At 38.7% G+C, this 22,669-nt stretch overlaps 1 protein-coding gene and 1 long non-coding RNA gene across 2 annotated transcripts; one reads left to right on the top strand and one right to left on the bottom strand.

The window, feature by feature from the left end:
- Nucleotides 1–1,145: 1,145 nt before the first annotated feature.
- Nucleotides 1,146–1,977, bottom strand: LOC124976286 (Golgi apparatus membrane protein TVP23 homolog B-like). The gene has a single exon (XM_047539238.1). The coding sequence runs from the start codon at nucleotides 1,975–1,977 to the stop codon at nucleotides 1,303–1,305; it is 675 nt and encodes a 224-aa protein (XP_047395194.1). The 3' UTR covers nucleotides 1,146–1,302.
- Nucleotides 1,978–18,015: 16,038 nt separating this feature from the next.
- On the top strand, nucleotides 18,016–21,967 carry LOC124970573 (uncharacterized). Its single transcript, XR_007106153.1, has 3 exons — nucleotides 18,016–18,679; nucleotides 20,251–20,331; nucleotides 20,992–21,967. It is a non-coding gene; the product is annotated as an uncharacterized LOC124970573 (long non-coding RNA).
- The last annotated feature ends 702 nt before the right edge of the window (nucleotides 21,968–22,669 follow it).

Below are 22,669 nucleotides of genomic sequence, written 5' to 3'. Positions count from 1 at the left end.
TTAAGTAATTGTTTATTTCTTCTGCATCTATTTTTTGCCATAAAGTTTGGCATTTTCTTTGATCTTTTTTGAGATTTGCAGAGTTGGAGAGATGACCGCCTGTTTTATACCTCATTTGGATAATGTGTTTTCTATTATTTTTTTTTAATTTGTAAACAATAGAGTTTTATACAAATATAAAGTTGTGCACCTTCCAAGCTATCACTCCAACAAAGACATTTATTCAACTAAAACAAAACATCTTTAAAAATATTTTAACAATGTACAAACACACTCACAACAAAGTTTCCAACAAACTTTGGAAGACTCCAACAAAGTTTCCAGTACATACTACAGAATTTACAGATGCCTACGATAATTTGTAGCTTGGTTTAGTTTACAGTTACATATATTGCCTTGAGAAATATTATTAATACAAATGTAAGATTTACAATATCCCCATTATAGCAAGAAAAAAATAGATTCATAAAATAAAATGTCTTTTAGGCATTTACTATGCCAAGTATTTAAATGATTATTCTTACTATGACATAAGAATAATATTTATTTAGTAATAAAAGATTTTATTAATCCAAAGACCACTGAAGAATTTCCAAAATAAAATCTGGCTATCCTTTCCATGAAATAAATAGAACAGCAGCAATCTCTGGGTATCCTTTAAACATAAACTATAAAGATTCCATTTATTATTGAGGCCTTCAGTAAGTATAAAAATAAAAGAAAATTTTAGAAACTAGTTAACACTACCAGCCTGAATTTGGTTTTCACTTGTGCATGTCTAAGTTAAGCAATTTCAACATGAAGTATATATTAAAAATTAACAATATTTTCTAACTTTTCTAACTCATACACAAGCTAAGTGCTTACTCTTAACCATGGAATCAACTTACTTCTGAAAATAACCTACAGAAATAGTATGTAAACACACATACCTCTGAGATAGAGTAAGAATATCCTGTTCTATGGATCAAATTACAAACATCTCTAACATTATGTAAATGAACACATTAATTTGGGATATACTGATACATTACTATGCATACGTATGTACATCGTAAAATAAATTCTGACAATGTTTCTAGTGATACCATACTTCCCAGTCTCAACTATTAGAAAAAGAAAATAAAAATTTTGTTTAGAAAAAGTTTTCATAGTAACTTTCTGAGTGAAAACAAACAAAAACAAAACAAACAAAAGAACCAATGATTCTCTTTGCAACTGGACTGAGCTATAAACAGTTCATAATCAAGAATCTCTTCAGCCATTTCCCAATATCACAGGATACATAAGCTTTCTCTTTATTCAAGAAGTCTGCTCATCTCCGGTGTTTTGTTTTGAAAACTGCTTTCCAAGATACGAGGTAGCCATGCTGGTTAAATTCTTCCGGCTGCCCACTTTGCACCTGATGTAACCATACAGGTTGGCACCCTGTAACAACACACCCATGATAACAACAGCCAACCACTTTACTCTGAAGGAGAAGAGAGCACTAAAGGCAAATATCACCCACAGCACTGGACAGGCAAACAGTCCTAACCAAAAGATTCTTGATTCAGCCTCTGAAACAGTTTTACTCTCCTGAGGAGATGCCTTTCTGGACTCAAACACCCAATGACTCTTTCCATCCTCATCAATATGATTCCACCATCGAAGGCCAACCATCAGTCTACCTGTGACATTCTTTACTGCCCAAAAGTCACATGACAACAACAAGATAATTGTCACCATACAAGCAATAAAGCTGCTACTGAGTAATTCACAGAGAAGATAGACTATAACGGCACTGACTCGGAAGAACAAATGGAAAAATGATGCCACTGGATGTCGGATTTTTGATTTTCTTGGTCCATTAGTTGTCTCTTCTTCTGCATCAAACAATGAAACATCTTCAGTGTCATCATTGCTGTCCCTGCAAGAAGGAACCCCAGCCGCGGCCACCCTCTTTCGACGCCTGCAGTCCCTCACCTGAGACAACATCTTCTATTATTTTCTTGGTCATTTTATTGATGAAGTGATTCTTTCTAAGAATCAACTTTGGGTTTTGTTGGCTCTCTTTATTATATATTTGATTTTTATTTAATCATTTTCTGCCGTCAGTTTTTATCTTCCTTTCTTTACTTTAAAGAAATTAATGCTTTTCTTTTGCAGGTAATACTCTTTTTTTAATTGGTGCATTATAATTGTACACACTGGTGGAATTTGTTATTACATATGCACACAATATAACAATATAATTTAGCCCATGTCCCTCCCCAGCACTCCTCCCTCCTCCCTGCCTCCTGCCCCTTGGTCCCTTCCTCTGTTGATCTCCCTTTGATTTTCATAAGAAATGCTTCCATCTTTCTTCTTCTTTTCCTCTCTAGTTTTCACATATGAGAGAAAACCTATCACCCTTGACCTTGAGCTTGACTTATTTCACTTAACATAATGGTCTCTAGTTCCACCTATTTTTCTGCAACTTACATATTTCCATTTTTCTTTATGACTGGATAAAACTCCTTTCTGTACATAGACCACGTTTTCTTTATCCATTCATCCACTGATGGACACCTAGGCTGGTTCCATCTTTTGGCAGTGGTACTGCTATAAACATGGTATGCACGTGTCACTGGGGTATGATTGTGGGAGGAAACTCCGTTCCGATTTCTGTAGTGGTTGTACTAATTCATGATCCCACCACAGTGTGAAAGTGTTGCTTTTTCTCCACATCTTCTCCAGCATTTCTTATTATTTGTATTCTTGATGGCTGCCATTCTGACTAGTGTGAGATGAAATCCCAGGGGGTTTTTGATTTGCATTTCCCTAATTGCTAATGCAGTTGAACATTTTTTCCACATATTTGTTGGCCATTTGTATTTCTTCTTTTGAGAAGTATCTGTGTAATTTATTTGCCCATTTATTAATTGGGTTATTTGATTTTTTGGTGTAAAGTTCTTTGAATTCTTTATACATTCCAAATATTAATCCTCTGTCTGAGAAGTAGCTAGCAATGATCTCCGATCGTGGGTTCTGTCTTCACATTCCTGATTACTTCCTTTGCTGAGCAGAAGCTTTTTTCATTTGAAGGCATCCCATTTATTAACTCTTGGCATTATTTCCTGAGCATTAGAGGTCCTATTGAGAAAGTCGTTCCTTGTACTTATATGCTGGAGTGTTGACCCTACGTTCTATTGTAGGAGTTGCATAGTTTCTGGTCTAATTCTTAGGTTTTTGATCCATTTTGAGTTTCTTTTTGTGCAGGGTGAGAGATAAGGGTCTAGTTCCAGTCTTTTCTATGTGATTTTCCTGGTACCATTATTAAAAAGGCTGTCTTTTCTCCGATGTATGTTTTTGGCCCCTTTGTCGAGGATCAGATGGCTGTAGATGTGTGGGTTTATCTTCGTGTCTTCTATTCTGTACCATTCGTTGGCGTGTCTGTTTTTATGCACTACCATGCAGTTTTTGTTATGCTAGCTCTGTAGTATAACTTGAAGTCAGGTATTGTGATGCCTCCAACATTGCTTTTTGGGCTTAGAATTGCTTTAGCCAGGGCTGGGGAGATACCTCAGTCGGTAGAGTGCTTGCCTTGCTAGTACAAGGCTCTGGGTTTGATCCCCAAAAAAAAAAAAAAAAAAAAAATTGCTTTGGCTATTATGGGTCTTTTATTATTACAAATGAATTTTAGGACTATTTTCTAGTTCTGTGAAGAATGTCATTGGTATTTGGATGGGGATTGCATTGAATCTGTATATTGCTTTTGGTAGTATGGCCATTAACAATATCAGTTCTACCTATTCATGAACATGGGAGGTCTTTTCATCTTCCGAGTTCTTCTTCAATGTTCTATAGTTTTCATTGTAGAGGTCTTACACCTCCTTGGTTAGATTTATTCCTAGGTATTGGGTTTGTTTGTTTGTTTGTTTTTTTGAAACTATTGTGAATGGGATAGTTTTCCAATTTCAATTACCAGTACCAAAACTCTAAATTACCAGTACCACTCTAAAACGTCTGCATTATGAAATGGCAAAATTGAGCAAATTAACATGCATTCCCTCACATATTTATCAGTTTTTGTGGTGAGAACACAAAATCTACTGTCAGTGATTTTAAAGAATATATTATGTTGTTATCAACTATGTCACCATGTAGTATAATAGGTCTTTTGAACTTATTCCTCCCAAATAGCTGAAATTTTGAAACCTTCATCAACATCTTCCCTTGCTCTTACCCCAGCCCCTGGTAATCACTGCTCTCCTCTTTGCTTCTGTGAATTTCAACATTTTTAGATTCCACATAGATGTGAGATAATTTGGCACTTCTTTTTCTGTGTCTGGCTCACGTCACTCAATGTGATATTTTCTGGGTTCGTCCACCTTGTATTGATATGTTTTTACAAATATTCCACATTACTTGAACATGTGTTCTGATGTTGTGAGGAGCATTGTTTCAACTGGACTGTTAGCATGAAGTTGTTCAAATATTTTCTACCCTATTAACGTTTGCCTGCCTGATATATCAATAATGGAGCCAACTGTGTTAGAACTTCCTATGTTATTGTGATCTGGTCCAGTTTTCCTTATATTTCTGTCAATTTTTGCTCTATATAGTTTAAAGTAGTATAATTCAATTATGCATTTTAGAATTATTACATTTTCCTTGTCAATTGAAGTGTTTACAATGTATAAAAATTTTCTTTATATTTGTTTTTTTGACCAAAATATCAATATAGCTGGAACAACTTTTAGTTATTACCTGCCTTAAAATACATTTTCATTTCTTTACTTTCAATCTTCTGTATCCTTGTTTTCAATATGTCTATGTTAAAAAGTACATAGCCAGGTTTTAGAATATAATATTTCAATAGTTTTAATATTTTAATTGTATGAGTCTCTTTGTATTTATAACTTCCATACATGAAGTTATCTCCTTTAATTACTTATTTACTTTGTTTTTTCCATTTATTCCATTTTTAATATTTACTTTTTTCTCTTCTCTTGACTTCTTTTTGATTGGTTGAATGTTCTCTCTTCAAAATTTCCCCTCTAGGGTGGGAAAGGGGAGGATCATGAACTGAAATAAAATTCCACACATGTATGAGTTTGTCAGGATGAACCCAACTAATATGTATAACTATAGAGCTCTAATAAGCAAAGACAAAAAAACAAACAAAAGAAAGCAAAACAAACAAAAAACACAATAAAAAGATTTTCCCCCATAAGTGATTTGGAAGTTATTCACTCCATTTCTTTTCATGTAGTCATTAACCTAGAAATTTTATCATAATATGCACCTATCAAAATCTAAAGCTTATTAGTATCTTTATGTTCCTTACAAAGACTTAGAATAAGCCACCTCTCCTGGCTTTTTACTCATAATTATTTTTGTATTATGGCTATATTATTTTTAGATAAAACTATTAATATTATTATTGCTTTATAAGTTAGTCTTTCTTTATGAGTTCCATGATTTAAGGTCAACTTTATCTGATATTTACAGAATCACTCCAGCTTTCTTTTGATTGATGTTTGCATGGTATATCTTTTACTATCCCTTTATTTTAAGTCTATTTATATTACCATGTAAAGTATATATAGGTGTATACACACACACACACACACACACACACACACATGTAGTTATAAATAGTATGTATAGTTGGGACTTTAAAAAGTTCATTCATTTCCAACATCCCTAATCATTGGGAAAAAGTAGGAAAAATGCAAAACAAATCAAAACTGCAATGAGATACTACTTCATACCTATTAGAATGGTTACTATCCAAAAAAAGAAAGAAAGAAAATAACAAATGTTGGTATGGATATGGAGAAATTGAAACCCTTAGTGTCAGTGGGAATGTAAAATGGTGCAGCTTTAGTGTACAATGGTGAAGAACAGTATGCAGGTTCCTCAAAAACTTAAAAGTAGAATTATCATATGATCTAACAGTTCTGAAATATACATCCAAAAGAATGAAAGCAGGGTCTTGATGAACTATTTGTACATCCGTTACTTAGCAGTATGACAATTGTTAAAAGTGGAAGGAACCCAAGTGTCATTAACAGATGAATGGAGAAACAAAATGTGATATATACATAAACAATAATATTTATTCAGCCTCCAAAAGGGGTAAATTCTGACACACAACACAGATGAACATTAAGGACGTTATGCTAAGTGAAATAAGTCAGTCAAAAAAAAGACAAATACTGTATGATTCTACTCATACGAGGCACTCAGAGTAATCAAATTGATAGAGAAAGAAAGTTGAAGGGTATTTGCCACGGAATAGGGTAAGGAGAGAGTGCAGAACTGTTTTTGATGGATAGAGTTTTAGAATTTCAAGGTGAAAAGAGCCCTGGAGATTGGTTTGCCCAATAATGTGAACATGCTTACTATTAAATTATATCCTTAAAATTGTTAAGATGATGAATTTCATGTGCATATTACCACAACTAAAATTATTAAAATAAGCCATAACTCTTTTGTGAACCATTAATTGTCCTGTGTGGGGGCATTCATACAGTCATTATGTTTTTCATTTTATTTAAAAAAATTTTTAGTTTTATAAAAACATAATACCTTTATTTTATTTATTTATTTTTTATGTGGTGCCAAGGATCAAACCAGGGCCTCACATGTGCTAGGCAAGTACTTTGCCACTGAGCTACAACCTTAGCCTAATCATTATCTTTTAATTTGTGTGTTTAGTTCATTTACATTTACTGTGATAGCTGATGTATTTGGGTTTTGGTCTACCATTTTAAAAATTTGATTTCTCTGTTTTTAATCTCCATTTCATCTTTTCTGTCTTCTTTTGGATTATTTTCATTTTTTTAGCATCATTTAAAGGCATTTTTACCACATTTTGACTATATTACCTCTGTACATAGTTTTTTGGTGATTGCTCTAGTGATTACAGAATATGTATCACCTCTTCAGAGCTAACATAGAATTAGTATTTTATCACTTCAAGTGGAATGTAGAAGCCTTACCACTGTAGGAGTCCCTTTATCTTACTCTTTATGCTGTATTTATCTACATACAGTAAAACCTCATCAGTGCTATTTATAATCATCATAATACATATTTTAAAGTACATGAGAGGAAAAACTAGTCTGTTATATTTACTCAAATATTTATCATTTCTTTATTTTTTATTTCATTTTATTTTATTTTTTGGTACCAGGAATTTTACCCAGAAGCACTTAACCACAAGCCATATCCCCGGCCCAACCTTTTTTGCTGAGGCTGGCCTCAAACTTGTGATCCTACTGCCTCATCCTTCTAAATTGCTGGGATTACAGGTGTGAACCACTGCACTCAGACATTACTTTATTCTTGAAGTTCTATTTACCTCTGGTACATTTCTCTTTTGTCTGAAGAAATTTCTTTAGCATTTCATTTAGAACAGTTTTGCTAGTTTTCTTTCATCTGAAAATGCCTTTATTGTACAAAAATCACATTATTGTCTCATAGATGCAGAAGAGGACTTTGATAAAATCCAGCACCTGTTCATGTTAAAAATGCTGGAGAAACTAGGTATTGAAGGAATTTACCTCAACATCATAAGGCCTTTTTAAAGTTTTTTTAAAAAAATTTTTAGGTACTGGGGATTGAGCTCAGTGGCACTCAACCACTGAGTCACATCCTCAACCCTTTTTTGTATTTTATTTAGAGACAGAATCTCACTGAGTTGCTTAGCACCTCGCTGTTGCTGAGGCTGTCTTTGAACTCCCGATCCTCCTGCCTCAGCCTCCCGAGCTGCTGGGATTACAGGTGTGTAACACTGTGCCCAGCCATAAAGACCATTTAAGAGAAACCCAAAGCCAACATTGTACTAAATGAAGAAAAACTAAAAGCATTTTCTCTAATATCAGGAACAACACAAGGCTGTCTGCTTTTACCACTCCTATTCAATATAGTCCTTGAAACATTAGCCAGAGCAAGCAGGCAAGAAGAGGAAATCAAAGGGGTACAAATAGGAAAGGAAGTAAGACTATCTGTTTTCTGAGGACATTATCCTATATCCAGAAGATTCAAAAAGTTCCACCAGAGGACTTCTAGAACTTATAAATGAATTTAGCCAAGTAGTAGGATACAAGATCAACACCCATAGATCAAACACTTTCGTATATTCAAACAGTGATTCAGCTGGGGAAGAAATCAGGAAAACCATCCCATTCAAAAATAACCTCAAAAAATTAAATACTTGGGAATTAATCTAACCAAGGAAGTAAAAGAACTTTACAATGAAAATTATAGAACACTGAAGAAAGAAATTAAAGAAGACCTTAGATGATGGAAAGACATCCCATGTTTTTGGATAGGCAGACTTAATATTGTCAAAATGGCCATACAAAAAAAAGCAATATACAGATTCAATGCAATCCCTACCAAAATGCCAATGATATTATTCACGGAATTAGATAAAAACAATGCTAAAGTTAATTTGGAAGAACAAGAAAGCCAAAATAGCTAAAGCAATAGTGAGCAAGAAAAGTAAATTAGGAAACATCACTATACCTGATCTGAAATTAGATTACAGAACTGTAGTAACAAAAACACAGACTAGAAGACACAGAAACAAACACATACCTACAGCCATCTGATATTTGACGAGGGTGCCAAAAATTTATATTGGAGAAATATAAAGTTTAACAAAATGCTGGGAAAACTGAATAGCTATATATAGAACATGATCCGCACAGCATGATCCGCGACCACTCATGTCCAGACACTTCTGCCATGGTCCAGAGGACGGAAGCCTTCGAGAGACGTTCCCCTCTTCCTTCCAGCCAGGAGCGCCCCGCACATCTCATGCCCGACACTGAGAGCGTGCCTAGATGGTGGTGAGTGGGGCAGACCATATACTCCTGCAGCGCCCAGAAGAGAGGACTATGTCCTCGTCAGAAACCAGAGTGGCTGGTTCATAAAACCAGGTAACAGCACAGGCAGTGGAATATAAGGAAGACTTCTGTTTATTTGGGAGCAATAAACAATACACTTCTGCCCTGCTGCAGCAAATACAGAGAACACCTACCATTTGGAGGCATACCATGTACATGGACAGTCCAATGTGTAACCCAGACCAGCTGGAGTCCTAGTTAACTAGCTGCGCAATTACTTGTTGTATAGATTTTTGAATCACTTTGGTACAGATGCCCCTTCCTGTAGGCCGCTTAGACATACCTATGGAAGTCTTCGTGTTTTCTTTCACGACTTGTGGTCGTGCACCAACAAAGGAGCTTTCCCCTTAGACGCCTGTGGTGCCCAGGGCCCCCCGTAAGAGATGCTTTGAGGGCTCAGGACCTTCCAATGCCCTCCCTCTGCTTGCAGAATTCTGCACCTGGAGCAGAGAGGACCAACTCTGCTCTCAAATGCCCGCTCACTGGGCTCCTCCTGTTGGTTTTGCGCCCACGTGGTTGTCTGGTTTGCTTCTGCCATGATGGTGTGAGTGAGGGGGATGGGCTTCTGGGGTTGGGCTTTGGGGATGAGACATGACATCCTACTCAGCACTGTTCTTAGAGGAGAAGTCCCCCTTTTTTTTTTGGTGGTCCTGGAGATGGAACTCAGGGCTTCATGCTTGTTAGGCAAGCTCTCTACCACGGAGGTACATCCCCAGCCCTTTAATTTAAAAATTCGAGACAGGGTCTTTCTAAGTTGCTGAGGTTGGCCTTGAACTTGAGCTCCTCCTGCCTCAGCCTCCTGAGCAGAGGCATTACAGGCGTGTGTCACAGGGCCCAGCTCTTGAGTCTCCGTCTCCTACTTACCAGAGATCTCATTTTCCCAAGTGTTATGGACAGCGTGCTTGGCCTTTATATTTCTAGTTGAATACCTTGTTATTCCTTAGTTAAGTTTGATTTTTATATAAAATTGTGTACTACATTTAAAACAAAATAAATTATGTATTACACTGTAAAAAAAAAAAAAAAGAAAAAAAGAAGAAGCCCTCTGGTGGTCTGAGTACAATCCTGGTGGCAAGGAGGCCCAGGTGGGAGGTGATGGAAGGTGATCCCCAGGAGACAGTAGAGATGAAGAACAGTGTGGGGTCCCCAGGAGAGGAGGGCACTGAGGGTGAAACTCCAGGGACCCGGAGGAGATGCTGCACACTCCACAATTATCTCTTGTACCCAACATTATAGGGTGGGCTTCTCTTGAGGGACAACGGGGGAATCTGCATCCCTGGGGGTAAGATGAACTCGTAGGTTTGAATGCAGGGATGTTGCTGGACATCTAACCCAGCACTTAAATGCCACAGATGGGAAAATTGAAGCCAAAGAAAGGAAAAGAACTTATCAAAGGGTCACCTAGCAAGGCGGTGAATTTGAATCCTCATTGACTCAAGGAACCTGGGTCCCCTCTCCAGGAGGAACTGGGTCATGAGTTTGTTGAATAGGCTTCTGTACATCCTTGGAAGCCTTTAGAAAAATTGTAGTACAGCTGGGCTTGGTGACACATGCCTGTAATCCTCGTTACTTGAGAGGCTGAGGCGGGAGGATTGCAAGTTTGAGACCAGCCTCAGCCACTTAGCAAGACCCTGTCTCAAAACGAGAAATAAAAAAGACTGGGGATGTGGCTCAGTGGTAGATTATATCTGGGTTCAATCCCCAGTAGCACAAAGCAAACAAAAAACCCCCAAACCCAACCAAACAGTACATTTAGCAATTGTTACAATACCATTTATATACAGTAGAATTGCCAGTTTCTAAGCATATAGTTTGAATAATATGGTAAATGCATACAATGCTGTGAACGCCACCACAATTAAGATATGGAACAGTTTTTCTCCCTAAAAAGTTGTCCCAGCCCCAGTCAGTCACTGATTGTTCTCACAGTAGTTTTGCCTTTTGAGAGGAAGCTTATGGTTTTTAGTCTTTTCTGCTTGACTTTTAAACGTAGAATGAAGTTTTGAGATTCATCCATGTTTACAGTTGAGTAAAACTCCACTGTGTACATATACCACATCTTCTCTACCCATTCCTCTGTAGACAGACTCATGGCTGGGTTCCACATCCTGGCTCTCGTGAGTTGCATGGCTATGTGCACTGAGGTGGCTGTTCTTTGGTAGATACCCTGGAGTGGGATAGCTGGGTCATATGGTGGTTCCATTCCTAATTTTTTGAGAAATCCCCATACTTCTTTCCAGAATGGTTGTACTAATTTGCAGTCCCAGTCCCACCAACAATGTATGAGTGCACTTTCCGCCCACATCCTCACCAGCACTTATTATTAATTTGTATTCTTGATCTTTGCCATTTGGACTACAGTGAGAGGAAATTTCAATGTAGTTTTGATTTGCATTCTCCTGACTGCTAGTGAGTTGAATTTTATTTAATTTATTAATTTATTTATTGGTACCAGGAATTAAATCCGGGGGCACTTAACCACTGAGCCACATCCCCGACCCTTTTTTTATATTTTATTTAGAGACAGGGTCTCGCTGAATTGCTTAGGGCCTCACTAAGTTGCTGAGGCTGGCTTTGAACTCTCAATCCTCCTGCCTCAGCCTCCTGAGCCGCTGGGATTACCCTGGGCCACCATACCCAGCTGAACACTTTTTTTTTTTTTTTATATAGTTGTTGGCTATCTGTATTTCTTCTCTTGAGACGTGTCTTTTTAGTTCTTTTGCCTGTTTATTGATTGGATTTTTTTGTGTTAAGCTTTATTTCTTTACTGTATTCTGGATATTAATCCCCTGACAGAGAAGTGTTAGTAGATCTTTCAAAAGGGCGCCAAGACTGCCTTAGTAAACAGTGTTGAGAAAATATGCAGAAGGATGAAACTGGATCCTTGTTTCGCATGATAAATAGAAATCTACTCAAAATGGACTAAAAACTTAAACATAAAATTAAAAAAAAAAGATTTAAACATGAGACCTGAAATCATGAAACTACTAGAAGAAAACATGGAGAACGAGTTTCCCATCATTGGTCTTGGTAAGGGTTTTTTGCATATAACACCAAAAGCACAGGAAAAAACAGATATAGACAAATGAGATCCCACCAAACTAAAGAGCTTCGGCATGGCAAAGGAAACAATCAATATAGTGAAGATACGACCTATGGAATGGGGGAAATATGAACTCTCAGAAAAAGGGCTAATATATTGAATATGTAAGGGAGCATACACAACTCAATAGCAAAAAATCAAATAACTGATTAAAAAAATGGACAAAGGACATGGTAGACATTTCTCAAAAGAAGATATACAGATGACCGACAGGTGTATACAAAGATGTCCAGCAGGACGTGGTGACCCACACCTGTAATCCCAGTATTCGGGCTGCTGAGGCAGGAGGATCACAAATTCATGGCTCGCCTGGGTAACTTCATGAGACCCTGCCTCAAAATAAAGCACCCCTGTGTTCGATCTTCAGTACCAACAAAACAAAACAAAACACTCTCGATGTTACTAATCATCATCAGGGGAATGCAAATCAAAACCTCATGAGCTATCACGTCATACCTGTTAGAGTGGTTGTTACTACAAAGACAAAAACAAACAAACAAACAAACAAAAAACCCAAAAAAACCAAAAAAACAGAAAACATATGTTGGCTAGGATGGGAGAATTGGGAACCCTGCCACACGTTGGTGGGCACGTAAATTAAAACAGCCCCTATGGCAAATAGCATGGAGGTTCCTCAACAAGTTTAAAAGGGAACTTCCACAGGCTTCAGCAACCCTACTCTTGAGTGTATATTCCAAAGGAAATAAAAGCAGTATGTTGAAGAGACATATGCACACCCATGTTTATTGCTATTTACAACAGGTAAGACATAATATATATATAATAAATATACATAGAAATACATATATGATATGATATCATATGATACATGATACTTAAGATAGAACTTGCTGGCAACAAGAAGATAAAACTTATTGCATTAGGATTTTTCTAGACGACATTATTGTATGTTGCACTCAACTCCCGTTTCTCCTGTATTTTGTTTTCATTTATTGATTTTTCCTAACTGGTCCTTTTAGTGCCTGTTCTTTTTTGGTTGTTATTGTTAATTCTAGGTAACTTTATTTGACCTCAGATATGTATTTCTTATATTCAAGTAAGATGTCTCCAGCTGAACCTGGTGAAGCACACCTGTAATCCCAGTGACTCTGGAGGCTGAGGCAGGAGGATTGCAAGTTCAAGGCCAGCCTCAGCAACTTAGCAAAGACCTCAGTAATTTAGCAAGACCGTGTCTCAAAAAAAAAAAAAAAATCAGAAAGGCTGGGTTGTGGTTCAGAGGTAAAGTACCCCTGCTTGGGTTCAATCCCCAGTGACGACATAAAAAAAAAGTCTCTAAAGTAGCTTGCAGTACATACATGATGTCTAATAAATTCCAATATTAAATATATAACACTGATATAAAAATAAATGACCCAAATTTCAAAAAAGGTTCAGCTGTTTGGAACATTTTCTTTATTTTCCCCTTCTTTTTCGAAAGTATATCATATTTTCACCAGACTTTTTTAAGGTAAATTGTAAATGGTGACCTTCTATTTCTACAAATCCCAGCAATCATCTTAGATGAATAAGAATACTTTGTTAACATAGCCAAGATTATATCATTACATCTGGTGAAATTAATAAAAATATCTTAACAGCATTTACTACCTGGTTTATTTTCAGATGTCCCCAGTTGTCCCCAAGTGTGGTTTATGACTTGCTTTGTTCAAACTAAGATTCACTGGAGGAGGAGCAAACTGAGAGCTTTGTCTTGACACAACATCATCAGGGCGAGGGTGCGTTCGGGGTGTGGTTGGGACCCCCTGCTTCTTCATGAAATTATTTTAAATTTCAGATGGAATCATCGTGTACACCAGTTTGCTAATATAGGGTCAAAACAATGACAGTCACCAGACATTTTTGAAATGTTAACGGTTCCCCTTCTGTTACACATTCTCTTATTAACACCGAGGTCTTCAGACGTCCGTGGAATGAATTAAAGAAGCTTCCTTACCATTTCCGAGGAGTTATCTAGAAGTCTTGAAATTTGGGAGGCTGGGACACCTAGGAAGGAAGATTTGCTTCAGCCGGTAGGTGGCACTTGAAATCCAGAATACCTGAATTTGGCTTTTGAATAGAAGACAGAACTGGGGTTAGCCATGCAAGGGGTTTATGATCGAAAAATCGCCAGTGCTGCGTGACAGCAGTGAGCAGCAGGTTTTGTAAGGTTTGCAGGATCCTGGAATGGAGTATTTCAACTGGGAAAAATAAGGCTTGTATTTTCTGTTGCCTCTGGGTTTGCTGTAAAGGGAATGGATTAAGAGCACAATTTTGGCTAACTTGAAAGTTTATTCATATTTTCTGAACTATTTGTTTTATTGCTCTAGATAATTCACAGCTTATTGTAACTATTGTTTTGGCCACATGTGCAGTTTTATCTCGATCAACGGGTTTTCAAAATACTATTTTAAAACTCAAGTAGTTTTGATAGAAACAAATACTTTTCTTCATTTTCCAGAACATCTGGAGACCTTCGTCCGAAAGCATCAGCTTCTATCGGTTGGTAACTAACTGGCCGTGAATTGGTCTAGAAATACCTCTGATCTGTCTGGGGCATCCTATCCAAGAACGGGATGTGTCTATGGTTTAGATTTTAAAAATCTGAGGACTTTTCAGAGAAAAATCTCTGCAACTAAATTTCATAGGGTTTACTTTCTGGGCTTGAGATACCAGTTGTCTTGTGTGAAGGAAGTCTCAGGGCAGAAGTGGAAGCAAGTTGGCTCAGTATGTCCTTTCTGAAGTTCGTGCTTTGTTATGATCACATGATCCATGGACTTATTCTGGCTCACTGTAAGGAAGCTGGCATCTTGACATGAGACTGAATGTTTCATTAGTTTCATAATGCTGCGCGCATTACCACACACGTGATGTCTTAAAACCACACCAATTACCACCCTGGAATTCCGCAGGTGATTTGGATTTATAGATCTGAAGTCCACAATGGGTCTCACTGGGCTAAAATCAAAGTGTTGATAGGTCCATGTTCCTTCTGCAGGCTCCAGTGGAGAATTCCTTGTCTTTTTCAACTTTTAGAGGATTGAGTTCTTTGCCTCCTGGTCTCTTCCTCCATCTTGAAAGCTGAGCACGTCGTATCATCCCATCTTTCTCTGATGCTGGCTCTCCTGCCTCCCTCTCCCACCTTTAAATGATCCTTGGTACTACATTAGGCCTGCTCAGATAATCTGAGATTATCTCATTTTATGGTCCTTTAATTAGCAACTTAATTTCCATTCATAACTTTGAATCTCTTGTCATGTAACATAAAACATACCTAGGTGGTAACCCTGTGGACATCCTTGGGGGTCCAATATTCTTGCTGTATATGGCAAATATTACTGACGTAGGTTGTTATACATACAAAAAGTTTTTATAGTTGAGGGAAGAAAGAAATAATTTGCTGGAATCAACTTGGGTTTAGATATACAGAAACATCTGGCATATCATTTATTGGTTGACAGATCTGGTCTATCTATAGAGACAAAGATCGTTTTAACTCTGGTCCAAAGCAGAAGGACATTTAGACTAATTAGCCCTGGACACAGCCCACTCATCGAAGACCTCAATGTAATTTTCTATTCAAGTTATGCCAGAACAGATTCAATCTGATTTACTCAAGACTCTTTGAGCTTAATGTTGGTTAAGAAATAATTTTCTAAGTCTTTCCAATGCTTGCTTTCTACTAGAGACCTGTTTTAATCACCTCTAGGTTCAATCTGCTGAAACCATATTCACTGTAATAAATTGACTGTTTAGTTCTTATGACTAACATAAGATCTTTCTTCTTTACTTTATGTAATAGTGATCTCTTGCAATTTTCATAAATGAAAGACTGGAAGTACCAGGCAGACCAGGCAGCCCTACACACATACACATGCACACGCACGCACACACTTTGGACATGTTATTGCATTTTATATGTGATTGCATTCTGCAAAGAGGTCACAGTAATTGCCCCCTTTAGTTTAGATACTATCATAGTATGATTTGCCTAACAAAAACAAACAAAAATGGGATTCAGTTTTATTTTAGAAGATGACTGGAAACTCACTGCAGCAGATGGATAAACCCACAACACTGTTTGTTTCAAATACTTCAATTTTGAGGGGGTACTGGGAATCGAACCCAGGGATGCTCTATCACTGAGCTCAGCCCTTATGGTATTCTTCATTTTGAGACAGGGTCCTCCTGCCTCAGCCACCTGAGTTGCAGGGATTATAGGTGTGTGTCACCATGTCTGGCTCAAATACTTTAAACTTTTAATGGTTCTGGATAAAAGGGAAGGGGAATAGTCAAATGGCACACTTAAAGCTAATTCACTTAAGTCTTTAGTATTTGGCCACATACAATTTTATGACTCAATATTAATTCTCACCCTAATTGTTGCATTTTGCAATTGTTGACCAAATGCAAAAATAGGGGCTCACGTGTGCAGAGAAGGAACAACAATGCATTGAAAATTGCAACTCCAATGGGTCCTTAAACCCAGTTTGCAAGACAATTTGTGGCTTAAAAATATAAAAATCATTTTCCTCTAAGAGCACTTCTCTTAAAGGGAATATCAGATTTCTGAATTTATATTGCACTTCTGAAAGAGGTGCTTACATGTTCCATTAGTATAATATTGTTTGCCTATTTTGTGCTAGGTCATTTGTCGCTTATTGATTTGTAGATGTTCTTTATGTATTATGGTTATTAATCCTTTTATGGTAGATAACACATATACAAATTTTATTCTACTCTGATTGTCAATACAATTTTGGTATTAAAAATTGAACTCAGGGCCTTGTACTAGACAAGCACTTTACCACTGTGTTATATTCCCAGTCCTTTAAAAATTTTTTTTATTTTGCAACAGGATCTTGTGAAGTTGTCCAGGATGGCCTTGAATGTGTGATCCTTCTGCCTCAGCTCCCAAATACCTGAGATGAAAGGTGTGCACCACTGCACCTGACTTATCTGATTGTTTGTTAATCTTATATTAGCTTATACCTTTTCCTGAATGCATTTTATTATGAAGATGTTATGCATTTTATGTAGTCAAATCTGTTACTTTATCATTTAAAATAATTCTCTTCTGTCCTTCCTATTAACGTTATTTCCTTTAAGGTCCTTTATTCTTATTGTTCATTGAAGTTCTTCTTTTTAAAGTTTATTTTCCTGGAAACTTCAGTTGACATGTAGTTATTTAGACATGAAGGTGAATTAACAGGGACAGCTGATGTGGCTTCTTCTGCATTCGTATAAGTTTGCTTTTGTCAACAAGTGGTTTTTTTTAGTTGGAGGAATGAGTATAGAGTTTGTGCATGAATGTGTATGTATTCAGAGAGTGTCAAGAGGCACACTTCACTTTAAACCATATGAATGAAAAGCAAGCAAAATCACTTTGTTTTAGTTTCTCTGTTATTCAGTTACCAAGATGAATCAGTCTGGGGCAGTGTATTTAGAAGTCTAAAGGCTGAAACATCAACACAGATAGAAGAGATTGTGGGTGGTTTCTATTTTCTCCTTTTTTTATAAATGTGTGTCTGATTTTTCCAGCATGAAATGGTAATTCCCCTTACAAAAAAAGAACAGCAAAAGAATCTTGCCATGACTTACCTTGTCTTTGTACAAGGAAATTAGTAATCTAATTTCTTACTTGGACTCACTTTGGAAAGATAGTATCTTAAGTAGAAATCAGAGAATATTTCTCAGAAGTGGAACACTCCTAAATTCTTTTTATAAGTAAAGTATTAAAAGCAATTAGTATTACTACGAATCCCAGTGGGAGATAAAGTAATAAATGGTGATAGGCAATTCTTTTTTTAACTGACCACATCTAAAAAGCAACATTTCGGGGCTGGGGAGATAGTTCAGTCGGTAGAGTGCTTGCCTTGTAAGCACAAGACCCTGGGTTCGATCCCCAGCACCCCCCCCCAAAAAAAAAAAAAAAAAAGAAGCGCAACATTTCACCATCTTTGCCAGCTGACTCAAGAGGAACTCTATTGCTTAGCCATGGAGAGTTTTGAAAATGAGCCTGCATGCTCGTCGTGCCTAATCAAGATCACACAGAGCTTCTCTGACGTTGGTATTGAAAACAGAGGAATAATTTGAAGCAGGCAGCCCATTTGACTTCCAAGAGGTAGTCAGGTCATCTTTAGAAAATTAGGAATATGAATGATCTCAGTACAGGTTGCTTTCTAAGAGATGGGAGTATAAAGGACTGGCTGAGGGCCCAGCGAAGTGCCAGTTCATTTTGCAATCAAGGTAACACCTTGTATTTGAGCATTTTGTCTTTGGTCTCCCCGATGGCCCTGCAGGAGGCAGCTGGATGGCGGCTCAGCACAGTGGCCAAGGTTTCTACCTGGAGATTCCTGAAGACTTCTGCTGACCAGGGTGGAGAAATCAGTTCCTGCCGTCTAGGGAGTTCACGTATTGAGGAAGGAAGAGTAGGCTTGTGAGGACAGTACATTCTGTGCCCGTGAGCTCCATATTTGGAGACGTAGGTGGGGGTGGACTTGGATTTCCTGTCTGTCCTTGTGGATTAAAATCAGAGCTCAGGCTGCTGATAGCACCCAGAGCTCTGTCTCCTCCGGAAAGAGGTGCGACACCGACCACTGGACCACGCATGTGCTGCGTCTTCCTTCTGGGATATCTGTAAACATGAAGCTGTTTCTGGTTCTCATTATTCTGCTATGTGAGTCACTCAAAGGTAACTTGTCCAGACATACCATAAGTGGTAGGAGCCATTACTGTCGTAAGCGTGGGGACAGGACCTTTGAGACGGTTGATCTCTGATCGCTATCATCAGCAGCTCCCATTCTCCTGGGTGCCTGACTCGAGTTAGGAGAGAGCAACCAGGGAGGTCAGAGGTCAGAACTATAACTCTCAGGAGCTTTTCCAAAGGTAGCAATGAGTCCATCATCTAGAATCATCTTTATAATGTTGAGCACAGTTTTCACCCAAGAACCTGGACATCCATTTTTTTTTTATTGTAAACAAATGGGATACATGTTGTTTCTCTGTTTGTACATGGAGTCAAGGCATACCATTTGTGTAATCATAAATTTACATAGGGTAATGTTGTTTGATTCTTTCTGTTATTTTTTCCCTTCCCCCCACCCCTCCCACCCCTCTTTTCCCTCTATACAGTCCTTCCTTCCTCCATTCTTGCCCCCCTCCCTAACCCTAACCCTAACACTAACACTAACACTAACCCCTCCCACACCCCATTATGTGTCATCATCCACTTATCAGCGAGATCATTCGTCCTTTGGTTTTTTGAGATTGGCTTGTCTCACTTAGCATGATATTCTCCAATTTCATCCATTTGCCTGCAAATGCCATAATTTTATTATTATTTATAGCTGAGTAATATTCCATTGTATATATATATACCACAGTTTCTTTATTCATTCATCAATTGAAGGACATCTAGGTTGGTTCCACAGTCTGGCTGTTGTGAATTGAGCAGCAATGAACATTGATGTGGCTGTATCTCTGTAGTATGCTGATTTTAAGTCCTTTGGGTATAGGCCGAGGAGTGGGATAGCTGGGTCAAATGGTGGTTCCATTCCAAGGTTTCTAAGGAATCTCCACACTGCTTTCCAGAGTGGCTGCACTAATTTGCAGTCCCACCAGCAATGTATGAGTGTACCTTTTTCCCTGGACATCCGCTTTTCCACTCAAATTCATTTTCAACTTCAGCCACAACCTTAATAGGAACAGGACACAGTTCAAGTCATGTCAACATGAGGCTAAGATATGTCTTTCACATTGACTAGTGTACATATCAGGCAAATCATTCCCTTTGGATCTCAGTTTTCTCATCTGTCAAGTGAGTATAGTGACTCTATTTCTATTTTCTTTTCTTTTCCTTTTTCCTTTTTTTTTTTGTAGCAGGAATTGAACCCAGGGGCGCTTAACCACTGACAATTCTATTTATTTTTTATCTTGAGACAGGGTTTTGCTAAGTTGCAGAGGCTGGCTTTGAACTTGCCATCCTCCTGCCTTAGCCTCCCAAGAAGCTGGGATTATAGGCGGATGTCATTGCCCCTGGCTGGTGACTCTGTTTCATGTGGGGATTACATGAGTTTACAGATGTGAAGCGTGGGGTTCACACCAGCAGCCCTGACCATGAGAGCTCCCTTCTCCAGTGCCAGAAAGAAGACAGGTTGTCTCTTTGTGGCCCTCAAAACATCTCTCTAATCCTCAAGGAAGTTCCCTGATCCTGAAGCTTAGGATGGGGAGAACACATGTGTCTTCTCCACCTTTATTCCACAGCCTTGCCCATATTTCATGTTGAGGGGCAAATAAAGATTGGAAGCAAGAGACTGAGGACCGTCAACGCATTACTCTGAACAGGTGAAGCTTTGGACCTCTAAGGGGCCTGATATTTATGAAGTTGAGTTTAACCCCTGGACAGCACATTCACCTGAGATCAAGAGGAGTGTGGAGAGGGAGAGGGAGGAGGAGTCAGGTTCTGGAGAAACCCTACATTCTGGGAAGGTGAAGGGGTTCTCACCAGCGTGAGGCCCATGAGCTCTTGGCGAAGGGGGATTTCTGCTGTCCACAGTAGTGAGTGTGAAAGCAACCACGCAGGTACTTTAAAAACTGTTGCCTGTGATGTTCTTTTGAAAGTTAATTTGGCTCTGAATTGTGCCTGCGATGACAAGTTAGTTCTTTCTGGGGACAGGGGACGGTGGTAAGGCTGAGGGGGTGCTGGCTTGGAGCATGGAGCAGCTTTGCCAGGGTCCTACAGGTGGGATGCAGCTCCAGGTCAGAACAGGACTCACGCTCTGCTCTGCCGTCACACATGGGCTCATGGTCTCCTGGGCATTGGCCAGGAGGCTGGGGTTTGAATGTCCTTGACTTGGAACGCTTTTTTCCAAGGAGGGGTTCTTGGGTTTTCTCTTATCAACCTTAGGTTCACTTTGGGATCACAGGAGGCCATGACTTGTGAGGAACCATATGCGTTTTCTGCCTTCCCTCAGAAACTAACCTTGGTTCAATGTTGCTTCCTAGGCACAGACGCGATCCAGCCCAAAAAATGCTTTAATAATGTAACAGGCTTCTGCAGGAAGAGATGCAAATTAGGGGAAACATCTGACATGGGATGTCTACGTGGGAAACACTGTTGTGTGAACGTAGAGGAAAACAAGAAATATCAGCAAGCCCATGAGCCAGTTAAGCCTCCTGTTAAGAAGACCGAGGGGGAGGACTTGAAGGACTATATGATCATACCCACCATCACTGTTGTCACCATCAACCTGTAAGCCAAACGCTGTTTCCTCCGTCTCCACCGGTCCCGAATCCCAAGTGCCGTCGAACCCAGCAGGCTCCAGCAGGAGGCGGATCTGTTTCCTTCTGTGAACTTGATTCTCCACGTAATAAAGTCCTATGCTTCGGCTTAGATTTATTTATTGATGCACACTCTCAGATTCTGAACACTTCAGGCACGAATCGCTGCCCTGTTCACGGTGGTACACTAGTGAAGTGGGGGATATAAGGATTAGCTCCACTTTCTATGCAGGACTGTTGTAACAGTTCACAGAATTTCAGGCATTTCTCCTCTTTTCTAAAAAATTAAATTTCCTACATATATTTGAGATCTGGATTCCCCCAAGTGTGTGTGTGTGTGGTGGTGTTGGTGGTGGTGATATATGAATGAATACAATGGATTTTGCTAACAACCAAAAATTCATTAAAGGAAGAATAATATTTGAACATTTCTGTAACATTTATTGGGAGAGATCTGATAGTCAGTGAAAACAGCTAGTGATAATTTCAATATATCCTTTGGACTTCATTTACTATGCATCCTCTATCTCCTTTTTCAGAAGCAATTTGAACATCTGGTTGACCTGAGTTTTAGACAAACTGCAAGCGTTGCATATTCTGTTTGTTGCAATAGGGTGAAATTGAAAGTCTTGTACACGAGGGAGAGAAACCTAAGAAGCACCTCATTGTGTGTGGGGGGGTTCACGTCCCACATGGATGAGGGGAAGAGTTTCTGTTGGAGGACACAATCAATTAATTAATGGCAATCAATTAATTACTAATAAATGTATCTAATCAATAAACACACACGAGTCAATACTCTTTTCAAATGGAAGAGAGTGTGGCAGATCGGGCCATACCAGATCTGGCTCCAATAAGATGGAGAACCCCACCTTCACCTTTATTTATAGTCACACAGGTAAAGGGCCCGGACCAGAAAGGACTTCTTCTGTGAGGAACAGGATGGGGTGGGGTTAGGAAAGCCATTTGCTTAGGGAATTAGCAACATCCTCAGCTGGTGAGCCACTCCATACAGGCAGCAGAACAGTCTCGTGTGACTGCCAGGTCTTGGGAGTCAGACCTCTGTATCCCATGGCTCAGCCAAGTCTGATCCTGCGAGTCATGGATGGCTCCCCACACCTCATGAATTAGTAAGATTGCATTAAGTCATGGTGATGCACTCTCTCCAGATGAAAAACTAGAAACATCTGTGGTGACCTCGATGGCTGTTTCTTCGTTTACAGCATTCATCATAAATAACTGATGAGCTAACAATTACTCATCTGGGATAAAGAAATCAACAGGCCTTATTCCTCCACGAGTAGCTCACCATCTGGTTTCAATGAGAAGACAGACAGACAAATATTTAGATGGAGATGTCGAAGTTTCAGGAGCAGGCGGACTTTCCTTCTGGTAGCTGTGG

This window comes from Sciurus carolinensis, chromosome 2 (assembly GCF_902686445.1).
Source record: "Sciurus carolinensis chromosome 2, mSciCar1.2, whole genome shotgun sequence".
Taxonomy (NCBI): Eukaryota; Metazoa; Chordata; class Mammalia; order Rodentia; family Sciuridae; genus Sciurus; species Sciurus carolinensis.
Note: the sequence above shows the minus strand (reverse complement) of the source record. Positions and strands in the feature narration are given on the sequence as shown.